Source organism: Leucopleurus acutus (assembly GCF_964270905.1).
Source record: "Leucopleurus acutus genome assembly, chromosome: 16".
Classification (NCBI taxonomy): Eukaryota; Metazoa; Chordata; class Mammalia; order Artiodactyla; family Delphinidae; genus Leucopleurus; species Leucopleurus acutus.
Window position 1 is genome coordinate 66,199,076 of NC_139158.1, and position 22,623 is coordinate 66,221,698.

The 22,623-nt window shown below is 43.6% G+C and overlaps 1 protein-coding gene across 2 annotated transcripts in view; it reads left to right on the forward strand.

Annotated features, from left to right (window-relative positions):
- The window catches only part of CTNNBL1 (catenin beta like 1), a 169,881-nt gene that overhangs the window by 141,520 nt on the left and 5,738 nt on the right, over window positions 1-22,623 (forward strand). For both annotated transcript variants that reach the window (XM_082856362.1, XM_082856363.1), the window contains 2 exons: window positions 16,735-16,872; window positions 17,097-17,169. In XM_082856362.1, coding sequence (XP_082712488.1) covers window positions 16,735-16,872; window positions 17,097-17,169 — 211 coding nt within the window. The remainder of the gene's footprint in view (window positions 1-16,734; window positions 16,873-17,096; window positions 17,170-22,623) is intronic.

A 22,623-nucleotide genomic window follows, 5' to 3' on the forward strand; every position in this document is an offset into this window, starting at 1 on the left:
AGATTTTGTGTGATCTGAGTCCCCTCTACTTCTCCCACTTCCTCTCCTGCTGCTGTGCGTTAACTTCCAGCTGTATAGCCTTTGCATTTGCTTCTCCCCGTCCTGCCTCTTCTCACGCTGGTGCCTCCTTCTACTTTCAGGTCTCAGCCTAAATGTCACCCCCTCAGAGAGCTTTTCAGTGCCACCCGTATGTAAAGTAGTGTCCCCATGCCAGTGCTTCTTCGTAACCTGTAATTATTTTATATGTTTGTTTACTCTCTGTCTCTACGACTCTAATCTCTTGTTCATCATATTCTTAGGATCTACATAGAGATTAACATGCAGTAAATGAAGGACAACTACTCATGAGATAAAATTAATATTTGTCCATGTGTATTAAGGAAGATAGAGGGTCCTGAGTTTTCTACATTACATCTAAACTCTCATTTTAACCCTAATTTTTGTTTTCTCTGAATAGCCCCATCATCAAAAAAATATTTTTTACAACTGTGTAAATTCTGTGGCATACCTGTAGCTATATTAAACACAGAAAGATACTCCTATTTAGAAGAGTCTACAGGACAAACTGATAATTGTATACATACTCAGTTCAAGTCGCATTACCTACAATAATCTGTAACTAGGAAAGAGTTTCACGTCTTGGGCAGTCGCCCAATGCTTTCACGTTATATTCAGTGTCCATGTGACTTCAGGGCCACAGTGTATCTGAACATACCCTTGGGCTTCCTGGTTAACCTTTTAAAGGTCATGTAATTCTTAAGACTCTTCTAGTGAGCAGCAGTTCTCTGTGATCTATAAATACCCAGGGTGCTTGTCTCAGCAGATTTCACCTGACTCCCCAAGCAAGAAAAAGCCCAGAAAATGCCAAGGTCCCTGTTGTTGGGAAGATATCCTGACTTCTCATGGGTTCCTTCTGGCTTCTGTTGGTTAAATGTACAGAAATGCCAGGCTTCTGAGTGTCAGAAGTAAGACATAATTATATAGATACTGGCAGGGATTTTAAAAGAAGGAGGAGAGCCTTGAAGAGAGGTTTTCCTTTTTTTAGTTCCTAGGAAAATTATTCTCAGCACGTTTATTCAATAAAGTGTTCTCGCCACATACTTTGCACCATAATGACTTACAAATTGTATGCTAATTTTGCCACAGTTAAATCATCCCAGGCTTTATCCTGGAAAGAGAAAGAGGGACTCCTTGTAATGAAACAGTATCCACAGGCCGTGATGTCTGAAACAGACTATTTCCTTAGCATTTGAAACTCATTTAAGGATTTGTACAAAGGGGGTAAAGCACAGGAATGAATGAGTGGGATTGGTGATCGTAAAGCACTGGTAGGTGTGTAGACAGTGGAAGTGTGAGACTGCTGTCAAGTCTTCTGCTAACTGCTGGAAGCTCCTGGGCAAGCCTAAGAAAAGGGAGTCCTGCTGAGAGTTCCTCTCAGCTGTTCTTGAAACAGTGGTTCCCAAACTTCTCAGTCTATGAACTTGGCAGAACACAGCTGACAGTCCGTAGAAGCCAGAGGTGGTGGGGCAGGGGATGCTGTGGTGTTTTTCCCTGTCCTGCTTGCCTCTTTCCTAGATGCAGATTTAGCCATATGCCCCTTCACCCGCTCTCTCCTGCCTCCCTGCCCGTGCCCTGCCCGATCACAGTCATCCTTCCTACCATTGGAGAAGTTGTGGCCCCCCACCTCTGACTCTTACCTTGCAGTGTAGCCTTGAGCACTCTGTTTTGCTTTTCGCATCCTCTCTGTCCTCTCTCAGTGGGGTCCACAGTCTCCCAACTTCACAGAAGCCCTGGTTCTCTCAAGGCTGGCTTATATGTTGTGAAAATTCAGATGAATAGTCTAATAGTCTAGTTGTTTGTTTGTTTATTTTTAGTGAATTTGGAAATGGATGGCCTACCTGTGATGGAGGCATCATGGTACCATAGAAGGAACATGAACCCAGGGGTCATACAGCCAAAGGTTAAATCCCAGCTCTGCCACACATAAATTCTGTTCCTTGGGGAAATGCCTTGCCCTGTGTGTGTATGTGTATTAGTTTTCATGATAGTTTTATTAGAGGGTCATTTTGAAGATTATGAGATAGTTTGTAAAAACCTGGCACATGCTCATGTGTTAAGGCTGTGGCCTAACACATAGTTTTCCCTTTGTGGGCAAACTCTGGCCTGATATCCTTGGATTCTTATTAGAACTGCTATCAGTTAGCTGTATATTCTCAAAAAAAATCCCTTTTACTAATTCTCCAGCCTCTGTTTCCCCTGCTGAAAGTGACCTGCAGTCCTAGGATCCTTCTCTAACAGTCTGCCCTATTTCAGAAGCTCTTGGAGGAAGATTCTGTTTTGCTGTTGCTTGTGCTTCCCCCAACTCCACATACCTATCTCTCCCTTTGCTTTGGAAGAAAAAAGGAAATTGGCCTTTTCTCAATGGTGGGGCAATTCCTGCCCATGACTACAGACAGTAACTGTGACCCCTGCTGGGTTTCTGAGTCATGTCCTCTCTTATTAAGAAAAGAGGGATTCCTGTTGGCTTCACAGCAGCTTCTTTTATGACTGTCTCCTTCCATCAGCGAGGGGCAGCTCGCTGCCTGTCAGGGGCAGATTAGGAGTAGCATCCACACGCTCATTTGGAGGCTTGCGACTTGCCTGCGGAGAGAGAGAGAGGCACCTGGAAAGGTAGTGATTTGGTAGTGCTCCCGAAGACAGATGAACATTTAAAGTGAGGATGTGGCTGGAGGAGGGTTAGAACACACACACACACAGCCCTGCAGAAATGGCACCTTGATGCCACACGTACCACCTCCTTGTGTGTCTTTGGAGACGAAGCTGTTTATTTTAGCAGCCCCCAAACAGGCTTATGCTGCTGTGAATTGCAATCTGTTCTATTTAATGAGCTATTCACTGAATTACCATCTAAGTTTTTTATTCTAGCCCTCTCTTATGGAATGAACAAAATGAAACCTTTCAGAGTGTCTTTTTTTTTTTTGGTTTAACTCTCCCAAGTTGCATGTGGAATTTGCTGGTCTAGCTATAGATTCCCACCCCCCTCTTTTTTTTTTTTAAAGTTTCTTCAATTTATAAGGAAAAGACAGGCAAAGGAGCCAGATGACCTTACATTTAATGCTGCTGGTTTGCAGTAGTTCCCAGATATGGCATAAAGAACTCATATGCTCATATGCTAATACCAGAAAAAGTCTATAAAACAAAGACTTTTTCCTTCTTTGAACTATGGAAGTGCTCACAGGCTTGGAGTCAGACGTGTGTGGGTTTTTATCCTGTCTCCAGCACTTAACTCAGCTCTGAGCTTTGTGACCTTTGGAGAGTTCTCCAACTCTTCTAAGCCTCAGTTTCTCATCTGAAAGTGAAAATAGTAATGATTCTTACCTCTTGGGGTTTAAGGAAAAATGAGAAATCCATGAAAGTGCTTATTAGCACAGTGCCTGGCAGACAGTAAGGACTCAGGAAATTGTGCTGTTATTATTCAATTTTTTGCTGCCCATCCCTTGTCAGACTGAAAGGACTAACAGAAAAAGGTTTTGGAGTAGGAAATCATGTTCCAGTCAAGTCTCTAACCGAAACTCAGTGACAGTCATTTGGCATCTATCTCAATTTTTCCATCTGTGAGATCTGAAAATGGTGTTTGCTGTACATACCCAACACCAGGCATATACAACAAGGGAGGTTAATGCAGATCCGCAGCTTTGAAAAGTAAAAAATGCTGTGTGTGGATGTTGAGTTGTCATTGCTTCACAGAGAAAACGGTCACCTTCACTCTTCTCAAATGTGAGAGTTGAATGAATTAATTTGTGGAAGACATCCTTTAAATCTTAACTCTCTTGTATTTGAAATTGTCGTATTTCAAATACAATTCAATGTATATATAGATTTTCACTTTGAAATTTTGTAAAATACGATATCTTTACAATACTTAAGGAGGGTACTGATTTTTTGGAATTTCTCTTTAATCTCTATTAATCATATTCCCATTTTCCTTTACATCTTTATTGGAGTATAATTGCATTACAATGGTGTGTTAGTTTCTGCTTTATAACAAAGTGAATCAGTTATACATATATATATGTTCCCATATCTCTTCCCTCTTGCATCTCCCTTCCTCCCACCCTCCCTGTCCCACCCCTATAGGCAGTCACAAAGCACCGAGCTGATCTCCCTGTGCTATGCGGCTGCTTCCTACTAGCTATCTATTTTACATTTGGTAGTGTATATATGTCCATGCCACTCTCTCACTTTGTCACAGCTTACCCTTCCCCCTCCCCATATCCTCAAGTCCATTCTTGTGGACTGTGTCTTTATTCTTGTGGTCTGTGTCTTTATTCCTGTCTTACCCCTAGGTTCTTCATGACATTTTTTTCCTTAAATTCCGTATATATGTGTTAGCATACGGTATTTCTCTTTCTCTTTCTGACTTACTTCACTCTGTATGACAGACTCTAGGTCCATCCACCTCGTTACAAATAGCTCAATTTCATTTATTTTTATGGCTGAGTAATATTCCATTGTATATATGTGCCACATCTTCTTTATCTATTCATCCGATGATGGACACTTAGGTTGTTTCCATCTCCGGGCTATTGTAAATAGAGCTGCAATGAACATTTTGGCACATGACTCTTTTTGAATTATGGTTTTCTCAGGGTATATGCCCAGTAGTGGGATTGCTGGGTCATATGGTAGTTCTATTTGTAGTTTTTTAAGGAACCTCCATACTGTTCCCCATAGTGGCTGTACCAATTCACATTCCCACCAGCAGTGCAAGAGTGTTCCCTTTTCTGCACACCCTCTCCAGCATTTATTGTTGCTAGATTTTTTGCTTATGGCCATTCTGACTGGTGTGAGATGATATCTCACTGTAGTTTTGATTTGCATTTCTCTAATGATTAATGATGTTGAGCATTCTTCCATGTGTTTGTTGGCAACCTGTATATCTTCTTTGGAGAAATGTCTATTTAGGTCTTCTGCCCATTTTTGGATTGGGTTGTTTGTTTTTTTGTTATTGAGCTGCATGAGCTGCTTGTAAATTTTGGAGATTAATCCTTTGTCAGTTGCTTCATTTGCAAATATTTTCTCCCATTCTGAGGGTTGTCTTTTGGTCTTGTTTATGGTTTCCTTTGCTGTGCAAAAGCTTTGAAGTTTCATTAGGTACCGTTTGTTTATTTTTGTTTTTATTTCCATTTCTCTAGGAGGTGGGTCAAAAAGGATCTTGCTGTGATTTATGTCATAGAGTGTTCTGCCTATGTTTTCCTCTAAGAGTTTGATAGTTTCTGGCCTTACATTTAGGTCTCTAATCCATTTTGAGCTTATTTTTGTGTATGGTGTTAAGGAGTGATCTAATCTCATACTTTTATATGTACCTGTCCAGTTTTCCCAGCACCACTTATTGAAGAGGCTGTCCTTTCTCCACTGTACATTCCTGCCTCCTTTATCAAAGATAAGGTGACCATATGTGCGTGGGTTTATCTCTGGCCTTTCTATCCTGTTCCATTGATCTATATTTCTGTTTTTGTGCCAGTACCATACTGTCTTGATTACTGTAGCTTTGTAGTATAGTCTGAAGTCAGGGAGTCTGATTCCTCCAGCTCCATTTTTCGTTCTCAAGATTGCTTTGGCTACTCGGGGTCTTTTGTGTTTCCATACAAATTGTGAAATTTTTTGTTCTAGTTCTGTGAAAAATGCCAGTGGTAGTTTGATAGGGATTGCATTGAATCTGTAGATTGCTTTGGGTAGTAGAGTCATTTTCACAATGTTGAGTCTTCCAATCCAAGAACATGGTATATCTCTCCATCTATTTGTATCATCTTTAATTTCTTTCATCAGTGTCTTATAATTTTCTGCATAGAGGCTTTTTGTCTCCTTAGGTAGGTTTATTCCTAGATATTTTATTCTTTTTGTTGCAGTGGTAAATGGGAGTGTTTTCTTGATTTCACTTTCAGATTTTTCATCATTAGTGTATAGGAATGCCAGAGATTTCTGTGCATTAATTTTGTATCCTGCTACTTTACCAAATTCATTGATTAGCTCTAGTAGTTTTCTGGTAGCATCTTTAGGATTCTCTATGTATAGTATCATGTCATCTGCAAACAGTGACAGCTTTACTTCTTTTCCGATTTGGATTCCTTTTATTTTCTTTTCTTCTCTGATTGCTGTGGCTAAAACTTCCAAAACTATGTTGAATAAGAGAGGTGAGAGTGGGCAACCTTGTCTTGTTCCTGATCTTAGTGGAAATGGTTTCAGTTTTTCACCATTGAGGATGATGTTGGCTGTGGGTTTGTCATATATGGCCTTTATTATGTTGAGGAAAGTTCCCTCTATGCCTACTTTCTGGAGGGTTTTTATCATAAATTGGTGTTGAATTTTCTCGAAAGCTTTCTCTGCATTTATTGAGATGATCATATGGTTTTTCTCCTTCAATTTGTTAATATGGTGTATCATGTTGATTGATTTGCGTATATCGAAGAATCCTTGCATTCCTGGAATAAACCCCACTTGATCATGGTGTATGATCCTTTTAATGTGCTGTTGGATTCTGTTTGCTAGTATTTTGTTGAGGATTTTTGCATCTATGTTCATCAGTGAACATCCTTGTTCATCTTTGTGACATCCTTGTCTGGTTTTGGTATCAGGGTGATGGTGGCCTCGTAGAATGAGTTTGGGAGTGTTCCTCCCTCTGCTATATTTTGGAAGAGTTTGAGAAGGACAGGTGTTAGCTCTTCTCTAAATGTTTGATAGAATTCGCCTGTGAAGCCATTTGGGCCTGGCCTTTTGTTTGTTGGAAGATTTTAAATCACAGTTTCAATTTCAGTGCTTGTGATTCATCTGTTCATATTTTCTATTTCTTCCTGATTCAGTCTTGGCAGGTTGTGCATTTGTAAGAATTTGTCCATTTCTTCCAGGTTTTCCATTTTATTGGCATAGAGTTGCTTGTAGTAATCTCTCATGATCTTTTGTATTTCTGCAGTGTCAGTTGTTACTTCTTTTTCATTTCTATTGATTTGAGTCTACTCCCTTTTTTTCTTGATGAGTCTGGCTAATGGTTTATCAATTTTGTTTATCTTCTCAAAGTACCAGCTTTTAGTTTTATTGATCTTTGCTATCGTTTCCTTCATTTCTTTTTCATTTATTTCTGATCTGATTTTTATGATTTCTTTCCTTCTCCTAACTTCGGGGTTTTTTTGTTCTTCTTTCTCTAATTGCTTTAGGTGCAAGTTTAGGTTGTTTATTCGAGATGTTTCCTGTTTCTTAAGGTAGGATTGTATTGCTATAAACTTCCCTCTTAGAACTGCTTTTGCTGCATCCCATAGGTTTTGGGTCATCGTGTCTCCATTGTCATTTGTTTCTAGGTATTTTTTGATTTCCTCTTTGATTTCTTCAGGGATCACTTTGTTATTAAGTAGTGTATTGTTTAGCTTCCATGTGTTTGTATTTTTTACAGATCTTTTCCCGTAGTTGATATCTAGTCTCATAGCATTGTGGTCGGAAAAGATACTTGATACAATTTCAATTTTCTTAAATTTACCAAGGCTTGATTTGTCACCTAAGATATGATCTATCCTGGAGAATGTTCCATGAGCACTTGAGAAAAATGTGTATTCTGTTGTTTTTGATGGAGTGTCCTATAAATATCAATTAAGTCCATCTTGTTTAATGTATCATTTAAAGCTTGTGTTTCCTTATTTATTTTCATTTTGGATGATCTGTCCATGGGTGAAAATGGGGTGTTAAAGTCCCCTACTATGAATGTGTTACTGTCGATTTCCCCTTTTATGGCTGTTAGTATTTGCCTTATGTATTGAGGTGCTCCTATGTTGGGTGCATAAATATTTACAATTGTTATATCTTCTTCTTGGATCAATCCATTGATCATTATGTATTGTCCTTCTTTGTCTCTTCTAATAGTCTTTATTTTAAAGCCTATTTTGTCTGATATGAGAATTGTTACTCCAGCTTTCTTTTGGTTTCCATTTGCATGGAATATCTTTTTCCATCCCCTCACTTTCAGTCTGTATGTGTCTCTAGGTCTGAAGTGGATCTCTTGTAGACAGCATATATATGGGTCTTGTTTTTGTATCCATTCAGCCAGTCTGTGTCTTTTGGTGGGAGCATTTAATCCATTTACGTTTAAGGTAATTATCGATATGGATGTTCCTATTCCCATTTTCTTAATTGTTTTGGGTTTGTTATTGTAGGTCTTTTCCTTCTCTTGTGTTTCTTGCCTAGAGATGATCCTTTAGCATTTGTTGTAAAGCTGGTTTGATGGTGCTGAACTCTCTCAGCTTTTGCTTGTCTGTAAAGGTTTTAATTTCTCCATCAAATCTGAATGAGATCCTTGCTGGGTAGAGTAATCTTGGTTGTAGGTTTTTCTCCTTCATCACTTTAAATATGTCCTGCCAGTCCCTTCTGGCTTGCAGAGTTTCTGCTGAAAGATCAGCTGTTAACCTTATGGGGATTCCCTTGTGTGTTATTTGTTGTTTTTCCCTTGCTGCTTTTCATATGTTCTCTTTGTATTTAATTTTTGACAGTTTGATTAATATGTGCCTTGGCGTGTTTCTCCTTGGATTTATCCTGTATGGGACTCCCTGTGCTTCCTGGACTTGATTAACTATTTCCTTTCCCATATTAGGGAAGTTTTCAACTACAATCTCTTCAAATATTTTCTCAGTCCCTTTCTTTTTCTCTTCTTCTTCTGGAACCCCTATAATTCGAATGTTGGTGCGTTTAATGTTGTCCCAGAGATCTCTGAGACTGTCCTCAGTTCTTTTCATTCTTTTTTCTTTATTCTGCTCTGCAGTAGTTATTTCCACTATTTTATCTTCCAGGTCACTTATCCGTTCTTCTGCCTCAGTTATTCTGCTATTGATCCCATCTAGAGTATTTTTAATTTCATTTATTGTGTTGTTCATCGTTGCTTGTTTCATCTTTAGTTCTTCTAGGTCCTTGTTAAATGTTTCTTGTATTTTCTCCATTCTATTTCCAAGATTTTGGATCATCTTTACTATCATTATTCTGAATTCTTTTTCAGGTACACTGCCTATTTCCTCTTCATTTGTTAGGTCTGGTGCATTTTTATCTTGCTCCTTCATCTGCTGTGTGTTTTTCTGTCTTCTCATTTTGCTTATCTTACTGTGTTTGGGGTCTCCTTTTTGCAGGCTACAGGTTGGTAGTTCCTATTGTTTTTGGTGTCTGTCCCCAGTGGCTAAAGTTGGTTCAGTGGGTTGTGTAGGCTTCCTGGTGGAGGGGACTAGTGCCTGTGTTCTGGTGGATGAGGCTGGATCTTGTCTTTCTGATGGGCGGTCCACGTCTGGTGGTGTTTTTTGGGGTGTCTGTGGACTTATTATGATTTTAGGCAGCCCCTCTGCTAATTGGTGGGGTTGTGTTCCTGTCTTGCTAGTTGTTTGTCATATTGTGTCCAGCACTGTAGCTTGCTTGTTGTTGAGTGAAGCTGGGTGTTGGTGTTGAGATGGAGATCTCTAGGAGATTTTCGCCGCTTGATATTACATGGAGCTGGCAGGTCTCTTGTGGACCAGTGTTCTGAAGTTGGCTCTCCCACCTCAGAGGCACAGCACTGACTCCTGGCTGCAGCACCAAGAGCCTTTCATCCACACGGCTCAGAATAAAAGGGAGAAAAAGTAGAAAGAAAGAAAGAAAGAAAGAGGATAAAATAAAGTAAGGTAAAATAAAATAAAGTTATTAAAATAAAAAAAATTTTAAGAAAAAAATTTTTGTTTAAAGTAAAAAAAAAAAAAAAAAGCAGACAGACAGAACCCTAGGACAAATGGTGAAAGCAAAGCTATACAGACAAAAATCTCACACAGAAGCATACGCAATACACACTGACAAAAAGAGGAAAAGGGGAAAAAATAATATATCTTGCTCCCAAAATCCACCTCCTCCATTTGGGATGATTCCTTGTCTATTCATGTATTCCACAGATGAAGGGTACATCAAGTTGACTGTGGAGCTTTAATCCGCTGCTTCTGAGGCTGCTGGGAGAAATTTCCCTTTCTCTTCTTTGTTCGCACAGCTCCCGGGGTTCAGCTTTGGATTTGGCCCCACCTCTGCGTGTAGGTCGCTGGAGGGCATCTGTTCTTCGCTCAGACAGGACGGGGTTAAAGGAGCAGCTGATTCTGGGGCTCTGGCTTACTCAGGCGCGGGGGAGGGAGGGGTACGGAGTGCGGGGGGAGCCTGCGGCGACAGAGGCCAGCATGACGTTGCACCAGCCTGAGGTGAATTCCCGGGAAAGTTGTCCTTGGATCCCGGGACCTTGGCAGTGGCGGGCTGCATAGGCTCCCCGGAAGCGGGGTGTGGATAGTGACCTGTGCTCGCACACAGGCTTCTTGGTGGCAGCAGCAGCAGCCGCCTTAGCGTCTCCTGCCCGTCTCTGGGGTCCGCGCTGATAACCGCGGCTCGAGCCCGTCTCTGGAGCTCCTTTAAGCAGCGCTCATAATCCCCTCTCCTCGCGCACCAGGAAACAGAGAGGGAAGAAAAAGTCTCTTGCCTCTTCGGCAGGTCCAGACTTTTTCCCGGACTCCCTCCCGGCTAGCCGTGGTGCACTAACCCCTTCTGGCTGTGTTCACGCCGCCAGTCCTCTCCCTGCGCTCTGACCCCGACCTACCGAAGCCCGAGCCTCAGCTCCCAGCCCCGCCTGCCCCGGCGGGTGAGCAGACAAGCCTCTCGGGCTGGTGAGTGCCGGTCGGCACCGATCCTCTGTGCGGGAATCTCTCCATTTTGCCCTCTGCAGCCCTGTGGCTGCGCTCTCCTCCGCAGCGCCGAAGTTTCTCCCCTCCGCGACCCGCAGTCTCCGCCTGTGAAGGGGCTTCTAGTGTGTGGAAACCTTTCCTCCTTCACGGCTCCCTCCCACTGGTGCAGGTCCCATCCCTATTTTTTGTCTCCGTTTATTCTTTTTTCTTTTGCCCTACCCAGGTACGTGGGGAGTTTCTTGCCTTTTGGGAGGTCTGAGGTCTTCTGCCCGCGTTCAGTAGGTGTTCTGTAGGAGTTGTTCCACATGTAGCTGTATTTCTGATGTATCTGTGGGGAGGAAGGTGATCTCCACGTCTTACTCTTCCGCCATCTTCCCAATCCTCTCCCATATTCCCATTTTAAGAGCACTTGATTTGCCTGCCCAAATTGTTTTAAAATAGCCTGTCTAATATAATAGCAGATCCAGGGGTTGTCTCTTTCTTATAGGGAAGTTTAATTTATTGATGAGAGGACGAGCTAATTGTCAGTACTAAACATGTCCTGTTGAGGTGACAGTTTGTGTCTTCTACTTGAGGCATGTCTCCCAGTGGCTCCTCTGACTGTCTAGGAGCACTGTCAGTCAACAGCTCCCGTCTGTCCATCTACCCATATGCAGGCAGAAACTCACTGCATCTGGTTATGAAGGTGCTTCAGTCCTAGATTTGCCACAGGTTATCAAAGCTAAAAGGAACCTTCAAGAAGGCCTGATCAGGGAAGACAGAGGTCAGCCCCCCTACACTCTCCAACCTGTGATTGGTGTAAACAGTGCTGACTGATTGCAGTGTTCTTCCTCTACTAAGCTCCAACTTGGCTGCACAACGCTTTTCCAATATGGTCATCTACAGCCATGACAGTGAAGTAGAGTTGGCACTCAGGACCCCTATTTCCCTTCCCTGATCCAGCTTAGGCTTCTAATTTCCAAGCAAAGAAGCCAAGGCCAAGAAAAATTAAATGACTTGCCTACAGACACTAGTAAGTTAGTATTAGAGTTGGGATCTGATCCCATTTGCTTAGTTCTTTAAGATGTCTAGGTCTTCCTCACGCACAGAAATCCAAAGAACCATATCAAGTCCTTATCTCAAGATCAAATTTTTATCTAGTGTCTTAGAAACGGAGAAAAAGAGCCAAAAATGCATTAATCCATTTATAAGAAGTTGACTCTGTTCACACATTGTGAGACGGGTGGCTAATAAAGGTGACATACCATCCTACTTCTTTCTAAAACAGACCAGAACTTGAGAAGCCTAAAAGAACTGTACGCAAACTTCCTTATTTTCCATCAGAATAATACATAATCACCCTGCTTTTTTAAATTTCCCTTTAAACATGGAGTAAACATTTGTGCTCAGCTTCCGTGAATCCACTCAGCAGTAAATATTCCATGCCACAGAGTTGTAACAGGCTAGATTAGGGACTATCCTGACAGCAGTCACCTTCTCTGTGTGCTGGTTTCTGTGATGCTTCTAAATCTGTCAGGGCACAAACTTTGTCTTAGAAGCCAGTCTGTGTTTCATCTTTGTGCCTGTTCAGTGCGGTGATGGTGATGCCTCTCTTGGAGATGAACTGTAATCATATCTCAGATCTACATTGGAAAATTTCACTTTCAAATCATGTGGCCTTGTGTCTAAAAGTAGAATGTCGAATTGAACGTTGTTAGAGTCTTGAAGTTCTGAGGAAAGAGGAAAAAATAGAATTTGTCAATGTTCTCTTGGGTCCAATCCTTTCCACATGACAGTATTTAGAGAAATGGGAAGGTACATTATGTCTGGTTAAAAGAAGATCAGATTGTGGGGAAGAGTATGAAAAAGAAAAAATCGCCAGGGGCACTTCTGATGTAATTGGAGAAATTTAATTTTGCTAAACTCTATTTCTTAAGCCTTTCTGTTATTTAGTATCTTCCTTTGTTCTCCAAACAGCTCTAAAACGTATACCTACACAACCATGGTAGTAGGAAAAGAGCACATTCTTGGATTTGAATCCCAGTTCTCCTACCCACTAGCCTGAGGCAGGTTGCTCTGCCTGAGTCAGTTTCCTCATCTGAAATGGGGGTAGCAATCCCTACCGCGTAATATTTGTGAGAAGTAAAGGAATCAGTGTAGGTAAAGCACTTGGCACTATAATAAGCCCCCAGTAAACATTAGCTGCTCCTCCAAGGTGGGCAGATGGTGGTAGCAATGGCTATTATTCAGACTGCGTCACACAACGCCTGGTATGTAGTAATCAATCAAAAACTATGATCTGCCGGTAGCTAGCATCTAATAAGCAAAGAAACACTCCCTTCTTTCTCTTCTTTCTCTCTCTGAATGGCAGTGATATTCCGCTCTTGTTCTCTTCCACCCTAGCCGAGTTGACCCATGCTATTGTTCCCTCTGTTTAGAATGTTCTTTCCAGCTTGTCAAATTCCTTCAGAATCCAGCTCAAATGTTAGATTTCCCTTGAACTCTCCTGACTCCTCAAAACAAACTTAGTCTGTCCTTCTTCTGGAGTCCCATGGCACTCAGTACAGTTTGAGAGGTCCTTCATAATAGCCATTACTACATTTTAAAAAGAAGTTTGTTCATATTTGTTAACCTCATTAGACTTTAATCTCCTTGATTATGTAGACTGTCTTATTTATCTTTGCCGCCCCTGGTACATCATGTAATACCTGGCCCATAGTTAGGTGTTCAGGCAATCTTTACCAGGTAGATGAATGAATATGTTTCTCTCCAAGTTCCCATGTTTGGAAACCTCTAAGGGTTTGGTCTCTGTCCTCTCCTCTGCTCCCCTCCCCTCCCCTCCCCTCTTCCCCATCTGATATACTTCTCACATAGGCTGATACTGTGGCCTCTGAGCTGTACACTCTGCCTGCCTCTCAACACTTTAAGCCGATGTGTCCATCATAGAGGTGTTGGCACATTCTCATTCACTTTCCTGCACAGTGTAGTCTGCAGCTCATCATATCTCACTTCTCTGGCCAGCATTCAAGCCTCCCACCAGCTAGCCCTCCAAGGCACTGTCCCTCCCCATTTCCTAATGTTTCCCCTCCTACCCCATCCACAGAAGTCTTAGCACACACAGCTCATTAATACAGCTGAACTTCTACCTGCATTTTTCCAATCCTGTTTCACAAATGCTTTTCAAGAGTCTGCTATGCAAAAAAGTACCATGCAAGGTGCTTTCTAGGGTACAAAGATGATTTAAAACTTTACAACTCTTGCTTTCAAGGAACCTACACAGGAAAGAGGCACACGTCTGAATAACTATTGCAGGACAGGGCATGGGAGGTGCCATAAAAGAGATACAAATCCAAAACTTGGGGGGTTTGAGGATTGAAAAATCACAGCAAGTTAGAAAACACTGAGACGTTTTTAAAGATCTCAGGAGAAGTTTTGTAAGGAGTATCACGTTTTAGACTTTAAATACATTATGATAGAGATTGGGGATTGGGAAGAGTACCAACATTACAAGCAAAAGTGAAGGGGCCAGAAAAGGGAGGGCAGGCCTGTTTGTGCTGTGTGTATGGGTCGGGGGCTAGTGAGCAGAAAGTATGAACTGCATAAGGCATTTTGCATAAGGCTTCGGACCACAGGAAGGCCTTCATTCTTAAGGCATTCATCCTGCTATGTCTGCCAGTCAGGATCCTTGAAACCTTACCTAAGTCACTTCTTCCCAATGCCCTGACATCTTAACCAGCCCTGATTAGCACCCACCACTTGTAATTACTTTAAATTTGTGGGTGCACTGTATCCCTTTACTTTTTGGTCATTTTCTGTGTTACTGGTGACCTTCCCGGATAGACAGTCAGCTTCTTGGTGACTAAGACCAGGGCATCCCCTTACCTCCATTTTCATTCCTTTTCTGCCTTAACTCAATGCTTAGGAAGGTGTTCTTGCCACTAGGCACTTAGCAGGGTCCAGATCTGAACACTGTGCTTCATGTTATTCATTTCCACCTCAGAAGTGAGTTAGACAGGACTGCCCCCGGGGAGTCCATATTCTAGTAACTGGTAATTATGAGCAACTTACTTAACCTCTGTGTGCCTTGGATTCTAATTTGTACAGTGGGATTAATAATCCCTTCCCTGCTCTCTTTAAATTTGGTAGTAAGGACCATATACATAATAACACTTCAAACTCTGCAGCATTATAGCAATGTGAAGTATTAACAGCAAATGCTTTTTGCATGAGTGAAAGTCAAGAGTAATTTTCCTTCCTGGGCCCCCAGCTTCTGAGCACTTAGGAGTTCTGGAGCAGGAAGTTATGATTATGAGCAAATGAGAAACTAAATAGGCCCTTCTACTTGTAAACTCCTTGGACATCAGTCCAGTGCTCCATGACTACCTCATGAACGTTAGCACTATTACCAGATTACCAAGGAATTTGCTACTAAACAAAGCTATGAATTAGTGGTGGTGGTTTACTGAGCAATACAAGGCCTGGCAAGTCTAGAACCCTCTCCGGCCTCTCAGACAGAGGCCTGTGGGAGTGAGATGAAAAGTAGCCTTGTGTAGCTGCAGGCTGGCCCCCTGGGCAAATAAAGAAGCATGTTATCTGCAGCTAAATAGTCTCTGAAGGATGCTGGTTGGAGATTGATGACCACAGTGGTAAGTCCTTCGAGTTTGGGAGAGTGGAAAGCAGGGTCCCAAGGGCTTCTGTCAGTGTCAGGAGCCTGAGTTGGCAGAGGGAACCATGGCCATAAAACCACTGACGGAATTAAGAAATGGATTGTCGTCATCAAAAGCACGTATTCAAGCACCTGTCTTCTTAGACCAGTCGCTAGTCGTGTAGAATGAGTCCCTCCTCCAGTTCTGACCCCTGAGAGATGACAGCCTAAAACGGAGATGTCTTTTTCCTTTCATTCACTGCATGGATGTTTACTGAGCTGGGGATGTAAAGACAAAATTCAGTCCCCACTTTCACAGAGCTCGCAGTTCACCCTCATGAAATAAAGGGAGTTATAGAAACAGGGAGCTGATGGTAACTGAAATCAGTGTGAATATGACGTGCCAGAAGAGGTCGTGTCATGGAGCGACCTGCAAGGGTGCTGTCAGGAATTTTGGAAAGGAGGAGTTTTTAGCTTTAAGGCTCTGTGGGAGAGGTAGCTTAAAAATAGCGTTGGCTTGAGAGATACCCCAGAATCCCTAGGAAGGAAGGCCCTAAAGTCCCTGAGTTGGGAAGAAGAGGCCTCTTGGCAAAGGTGGTGGTAATCCACTGGGTGAGGGACTTTGGAGGTGGAGGGGAATGAGAATACTCTACAATGATTGTGATGGTGGCCACACAGCTCTGACTATACTACTTGTGTGGTATGTCAATTGTATCTCAATCAAGCTGTTTTTGTTTTTTTTAAAGAATCTACTAGAGAGGAATAGATATGGGGACAGCAAGTCTGATAGGTCTGGGGTTACAAAAGTTTAGGAAAGAGACTCGCATCACTCATTAGGACTTTGGCCTTGAGGGAGTATTGAACTTGTGGAATGAAATGGAAAGATGGGCAGCATTTTGCATCTAACAAAATGTAAGCCAAAAGGGACACACAGATTGGGTACCTGTGCCATCACCAGGATACCAAGACAGAAACGTAGAGAAAGCAGCTCTCTTCCCTAGGTTAACTTGATTTGGAAGGGAAGGAGAGTTAAGTATATCTGTAGAGAGGTTATTTATGGAGGCTGGAACGAAAGAGTAAAGAATGAGTAGAAGCAGATGAATAGATATGTGTCCCCATCAGCTTATTTTTTCAGGTTGAATATGTTGATGAGATCATTTTGGCCCTGAGTAACTGTATAGGAAAAATGGACTTTAATCTTGACTCCCTGGGCCAACAAGAGAACATAAGATACTTTAGAGTAATGGGAGAAGCAGGAGGCAAATCGAGGCAGAGTGGTCTTCTTTTGTTGTTGTAGTTGTAGTTACTACTCTTCTGTGTATTATGGGTGGACTAGAAACCTATTCTTTCCTCCTTCACTCACTGTGTGGCTTTTATTCCCAAACGTTCATTCATTTCTAGGACATGGTCCGGCGTGGAGAAATCATAGACAATGACATTGAGGATGAGTTCTACCTCCGGCGCTTGGATGCAGGGCTTTTTGTTCTCCAGCACATCTGCTACATCATGGCAGAGATCTGCAATGCCAACGTGCCCCAGGTAGGAGGGGGCTGCCCCTGGATGGGCCCTTCCTTCCCTGACTCCTTGCTTGCCACCTGCTTAGGTAGAATGGAGCGAATCACACTCTCCTTGAATTCCTTCACTCTATTTGGGCCCTCTCTTTCAGGGGGTGAGGTGAATACTTTCAATATGACGTATTCTGATGTCTACCAGGGCAAATGATGCTTTTTCTTTCTCTTTCCACTCTTCCCCTTCCTTATTAGATTCGCCAGAGGGTTCACCAAATCCTAAATATGCGTGGAAGCTCCATCAAAATTGTCAGGCACATCATCAAGGGTGAGTTGCACGTTGCTTGTGTCTGGGGCTCCAGGGAAATGAGACGATGCTTTCTGTCTCTGTCAGTATCCCTGGAATTTGGTGCATAACATTCTCTGCACTGAAGGCTTAAGTGTGTTGTCCGGTTCAGTGTGTGTCCAGGTCATCTTGTCAGAATACCGAAGACTAACCTAGTTATTCTCTGCCTCTAACCCTCTAGTTCCAGAATTTTAAAAACACCTAACAAACAAGGAGCACTAGGTGTTGGAAATTTAAAAACACCAAACAAGAAATAAACAAAAAAAATCTAGTTCCAAACTGCATGTAGTGGAAGGAAATTGCTTTCTTAGGGGAAAAAAACAAGGAACTAACAAGAACTACCTGGAATTAAGGCAGAAGGAAGTGAATCTGAGGCAGTGTGGTGCAGTAGAAAAAGCATGCCTGCTTTCCAGTGCTAGCGCTGCCTTCCGCCAGCTGTGTGAGCATGATCTAGAAGAAATTTTGCAAAGGTTCACAAGATACTTACATGACAGCATCCAGTGTGGTGCCTGGCACACAGAAAGTGCTTGGGCGAATTTCCTTCACCTACCCCAACGGGTCTCTCAAATGCTGTTGTATCTTTGGCTGGGCCTGACTCAGCTGGAGTGGCTCCCAAGGGGCCTCCAGTCGGTGAGCATGCTCTCAATCAGCTCAGTGGTGCAGTTCCACCCTCGAGCCACTTAGCACAGACTAACACACATGGCGGCTAGAAGCCTGTATTGGCTTTTATAGTACTGATAATGCCAGAGTTCAGAGAGAGAGTCGTGATGGACGTAACTGCAGGCACATCATCTCTCTCTCTCTGACCCTTGTCCTGCCCACTCCTAAGATGAGAGATTAGGCTAGATTTACTCAGAGGGTTTGCCTATAAGTGGCTTATAACTCCTGTTACATATGGGAGATGAAATGTGGAGATAAATGATACATATAATAAAGTGAAGAGAAGTTAAGAGCCATGGGCTCTGGGATCTGGCTCCTGAAACAGAATCCTGGCTCTGCTGTTTACTGTGATACCTTGGGCAAGGTATCCAACTGCTCTGGAACCTCATAGATTAGGTAAAAGGATTAAATGAGATGATATATGGAAAATATCTCAAGTTAATAAGTTCTTGGCAAATGTTAGCTATTATGAGTATTATGAACTATTATGATGATGATTATCATTAGCAGCATTATAAGTGAGGCACGGCTAAAACCCCATGGGAAGCCTTGTGGGAATAGTAACATTGAGCTGGGTCTTAGACATTCCAAAACAAAGGAACAGTGTGAGTGAAAACATAGGACTGGAAATCACATGATCAGCACAGCCCTCCCAGGAGGGTGGGGATGGTAAATCCGTCGTGCCCATTTTGTAGATGGAGCCTTCAAGGCATCGGAATTTATTGTCTTCTCCCTCAGAAAGAGGAAAGGGGGAACTTGTTCATGAGCCTGGCCTAGCATCTTCCACAGTGGCATCATGGGTGCTCCCTCTTTCTCAGTGTCACATTCACATGAGTTACTGCTCAGAGTGTCATGCCACCTCCTCCCTAATGTGCAGCTGTGGTGATTTGCAACCCCAGCCTTTAAATGGCATTTACTTTCAACGCCCACATGTTCAATTAGAACTTTTCATTACTCTCAGCTCTACTCTCCTGCATTTAGGCTTCTCCCTGCACCTCCATTCCTGTGATCAAAACAGTGATCTGAGAAAGGAAAAGTGTTTTTAACAGGTGCTGACACGTAGTACGTGGATGCTTTTCTTTCAGAGATCCTAACACATACCTGAGGTTATTCAGGATTTTCAGTTGCTGTGAGCCAGCCTCTGTCTCCCTCAGATCCCAGTTTATTCCCCAAGTGCCTGTTAAAGCACTGGGTGCATACTGGGTGCTGAATAGACATTTGTTGATTGTCTGGGCAGGTGAGCAGGTGAGCAGCCTGCACAGATGCTGTGTTCATTCCCACCACTCTTGTTCCTCTCCCCTGTTGCTTTCTTTTCCCGCTCTGTCCAGGCTCTCAGATCCCTCCTCCCAGACCCAGGTCCGGCCCTTCAGCTCTCTCGCCATCACCCTTCACAGCCAATCCATTAGTAAAGCTGCCACGTCTGCCTCCAGTCTCCATCCTGAATCAATCCACTTCTCTCCATGTGTTATTTCCCATCATAGCACCCAGTTTATTTCCTTCCTAGCCCTTATCACAGTCTGTAATTACTTTTATTTATGTCTTTGTTTCCTTGGTTTGTGTGTCCCATACATTAAAATGTAAGCTCCGTGACGTAGGGACATTGGCTCGTTCTCCGTGTCTCCTCAGCACCTAGAGCAAAGCCAGGCACATAATGGACACCCGGTGAATATTTTAAACATTGTTGAATTAAACCCTACCCTTGCATGAAGTTAAATTGGCAAACGTTTACTGCGACTCTCCTCAGGGCTCGGCACAGTGCTAATACTGTGCTACTAAGGTGTCACACAGCACCTGCCCTCATGGAGCTTATAGTCTTCTGGGGAGCATAGATGTAGAAATGACCAACCATAATCAAGCTAAGTGAAATACACACTCCAACAACTACTCAGCTGGCATTGCTGGGTGCCAAGCTCTGTATCCAGTACTAGAGATACAAGGAAGAATAAATAAGCAAGATCCCTATTCTTGAGGGTTCATGGTCTAGCTGGGAGAGATACTCGCAACTAACTATGATGTGCTAGGTGCTGTGTTGAAGTTGTGAACAGCGTTAAGGGAGTGATAAGGGGGCAGTAATGGAGGCACAGGCCATACCAAGGAATCCCAGGGGAGGAGAGGCTGGTCCCAGGACTGGGAATGGTGTCCCAGAGGGAAAGGCACGTCCCAGGCAGAAGGAGCAAACGTCCAACACAGGACATCAGTGGCCTTCGTACGGACTCTGCCACATCAGTGGAGGCCAAGCAGGGGTGAGGGAGGCTGGAGCATTGGGTGGGGTTGGGAGTATTGCTGGGCAAGTCTCTCGAGTTCTGTTGGGTACACGGTGAGTTTGGGTTACGGGTAGCGCCTGCATCCCTTTGTTGGCCAGCAGAGAGTAGACATTCTCATTGGGGCGGGAGAGGTGCTTGTTTGGACAATTTGAAGTCAGTAGTATGGAGGTGATATCTAAAGCCAGGAGATTAGATGTCATTGCCCAGGTCAAAGAAGTCCTCACAGGACGCTGACCACTGAAAACAAACAAAAGAAAGTGTTCTCTCCAGATGGAAGGTTAAGGTTATAATAAAGGGCTCTCGCTGGCCCCAGGAAGCCTCTGCCTGCGGCGTTGGGCGGTGGAGCTGTGCCACAGGCTGCCTCTCAGCAGCCCCTGAAAGTGGTGCAGTGAGCAAGCTCGGAGCAGTGCCGGGGTTGAAAAGGGGTGAGGCTGCCGCAGGGCTGGATGGGGGTGGCGTCTGGGCTCTGTTCAGGCCCACCTCTTAAAAGCCTTCACGCCCTCCCCCTCCCGCCTCCACCCTTCATTCCATCACAGTGCACGAAAAAACAAAGCCTCACAAAGAAAGCCAGCGCATCAGTCTGTCCTCTTTGATTTTAATTTTGTTTTTCAGTTTGGGTTGCTTCCTTTTTTTTTTTTTTAACGTGCTCATTAGATGCAAGCTTCTTTCTTTGATTTTATGTCCTATATATTTCCTAAGTTTTGCTGGCAGGATGACAGCTGATGTATCCCTTGAGGTCTCAGGAAAACGCTGAGGAGGCAAGCCCAGCAGGGGACTCTTCCCGCTATATTCAGTCCCCTTTCTCACGACCTTCCTCCCTCCTTTTCTGTTGGGGGTGCCGAGAGAGCTGGGGATGATGGCTCACCAAAGTCCCTTGGTTTGCAGACTGCTGACTCAGTGCTCCCAAGTCCAGCTTTCCCTGAACTCGCAGCAGCTCTGGCCTAAGGCCTCTGGTGCCCGCCTAGGGGGCGGTGGTCTCTGCGCCAGAGAAGGACCACGCGCTCTGAAAGGGCAGTGACAGTCGTCCTGGCTTTTACCTTCTGGTGCCTGGCCCACGCCTGGCGCAGAGAAGGGGCTCAGCTAATGCTTATTGAGGGTACTGCTGAGGTGGTGCTTCAGGCTTCTCTGTGCTATTCCAGAAATCCGGGACCAGTAGGTAGAGTGGTCTCTCCTGAGCACGTCCTCTGTGCCAGGCTTTTAATGTATGTTCTCTGGTTCTCACGACGGTCCTAAAAGCAGGATTACAGTCTCCATTTTGCAGATAAGGTAACCAAGACTTGTGGTTAAGGTTAAGGGATGTTACCCAAGTCACTATTAATGCTGGAAACTGGATCCAGACTCAGTCGGTCTTCCATCTGGCAGAAAGGAGAGCTCTAACTGTACCAATTGGCTGATACACTCCTACTGCATTTTAAGAAAGAAAATTCAGGGCATCCACCTTTACAGAGTACCCACTGGCATCACAGGGCACTAGGTGGGCTCCTTAGATGAGTGAGACACTTAGGAGGCCCTGTCCCCAGGGCAATTCAGTGCCATCACATGTGAAATAAATAAGCACAACACAAAGCAGATTGAAGTCAGTGCTAAGGTATGGAGTGAGACTCAAGAAAGCACAGTTAATTCTGCTGGAGATTAAAAAGGAGCTTGAAGATCCAGAGAGGCTGCACAGAGGAGGAGGTGCTCGGGGTGTTTTTTTTTTAATTGTGCTAAAGTATGCATAGGAGTCACCATTTTAACCATTGCAGCTATCACCACCCCTGTCCATAGAACTATTTTCATCTTGCAAAACTGAAACTCTGTACCCATGAAACACTTACTCCCCATTCCCTCCTCCCCCAGCCCCTGGCAACCACCCTTGTATATTCCGTTCCTGGGAGGTTGATGACTGTAAGTAAGGAGATGGCTTCCTGAAGCCTGTGAAGGACCTCCATATGCAGATGCAGATGTGCACTGAGTGGTCCTCTCCTTGGATATGGAGTAGGCACTGTGACCTGGGAATACTTCTTCGTATAAATACTTGTGCCAGGGGTTAGCCTGGAAGCCTCTGGTGAGTCTCCTGGATGTTTTAGTCACTGGTGAAAGTTGTTGGAAGATCAGATGGTGCTGGGCTGTTTGGCAGAGGAAAGCTTAGAGGATTACTGACTCAAAACTCTTGTCACTGGTGGCGAAAAGACTGAGCCAAAGACTTCAGAATGCTTTCAGAGATTGGCTCCCGGCCCTTTGATTTGCTTGTGTCCTTTATGGCTTGAAGTCTTCTCTCAGAAGCTCATAAACACGTATTTCCATATTGAGTTCAGCTCTTGGTAACCTGAGCTTTGCCTCTGTGATTTGAAAGCTGCAGAAGCTGATAGGGTTTCTCTTCCGGTGACACGTTGATGTGTGTGACTTGCACCAGGCCATGGCTGCTATGGCCTCTAGGGTTGGGAGGCAGGAAAGGACCCCGGAGGGGCTGTTTAACCTTAGGCAGCTACTTGCCCTCTCCCTAAGCCACAGTGTCTATAAGATGAGGGTA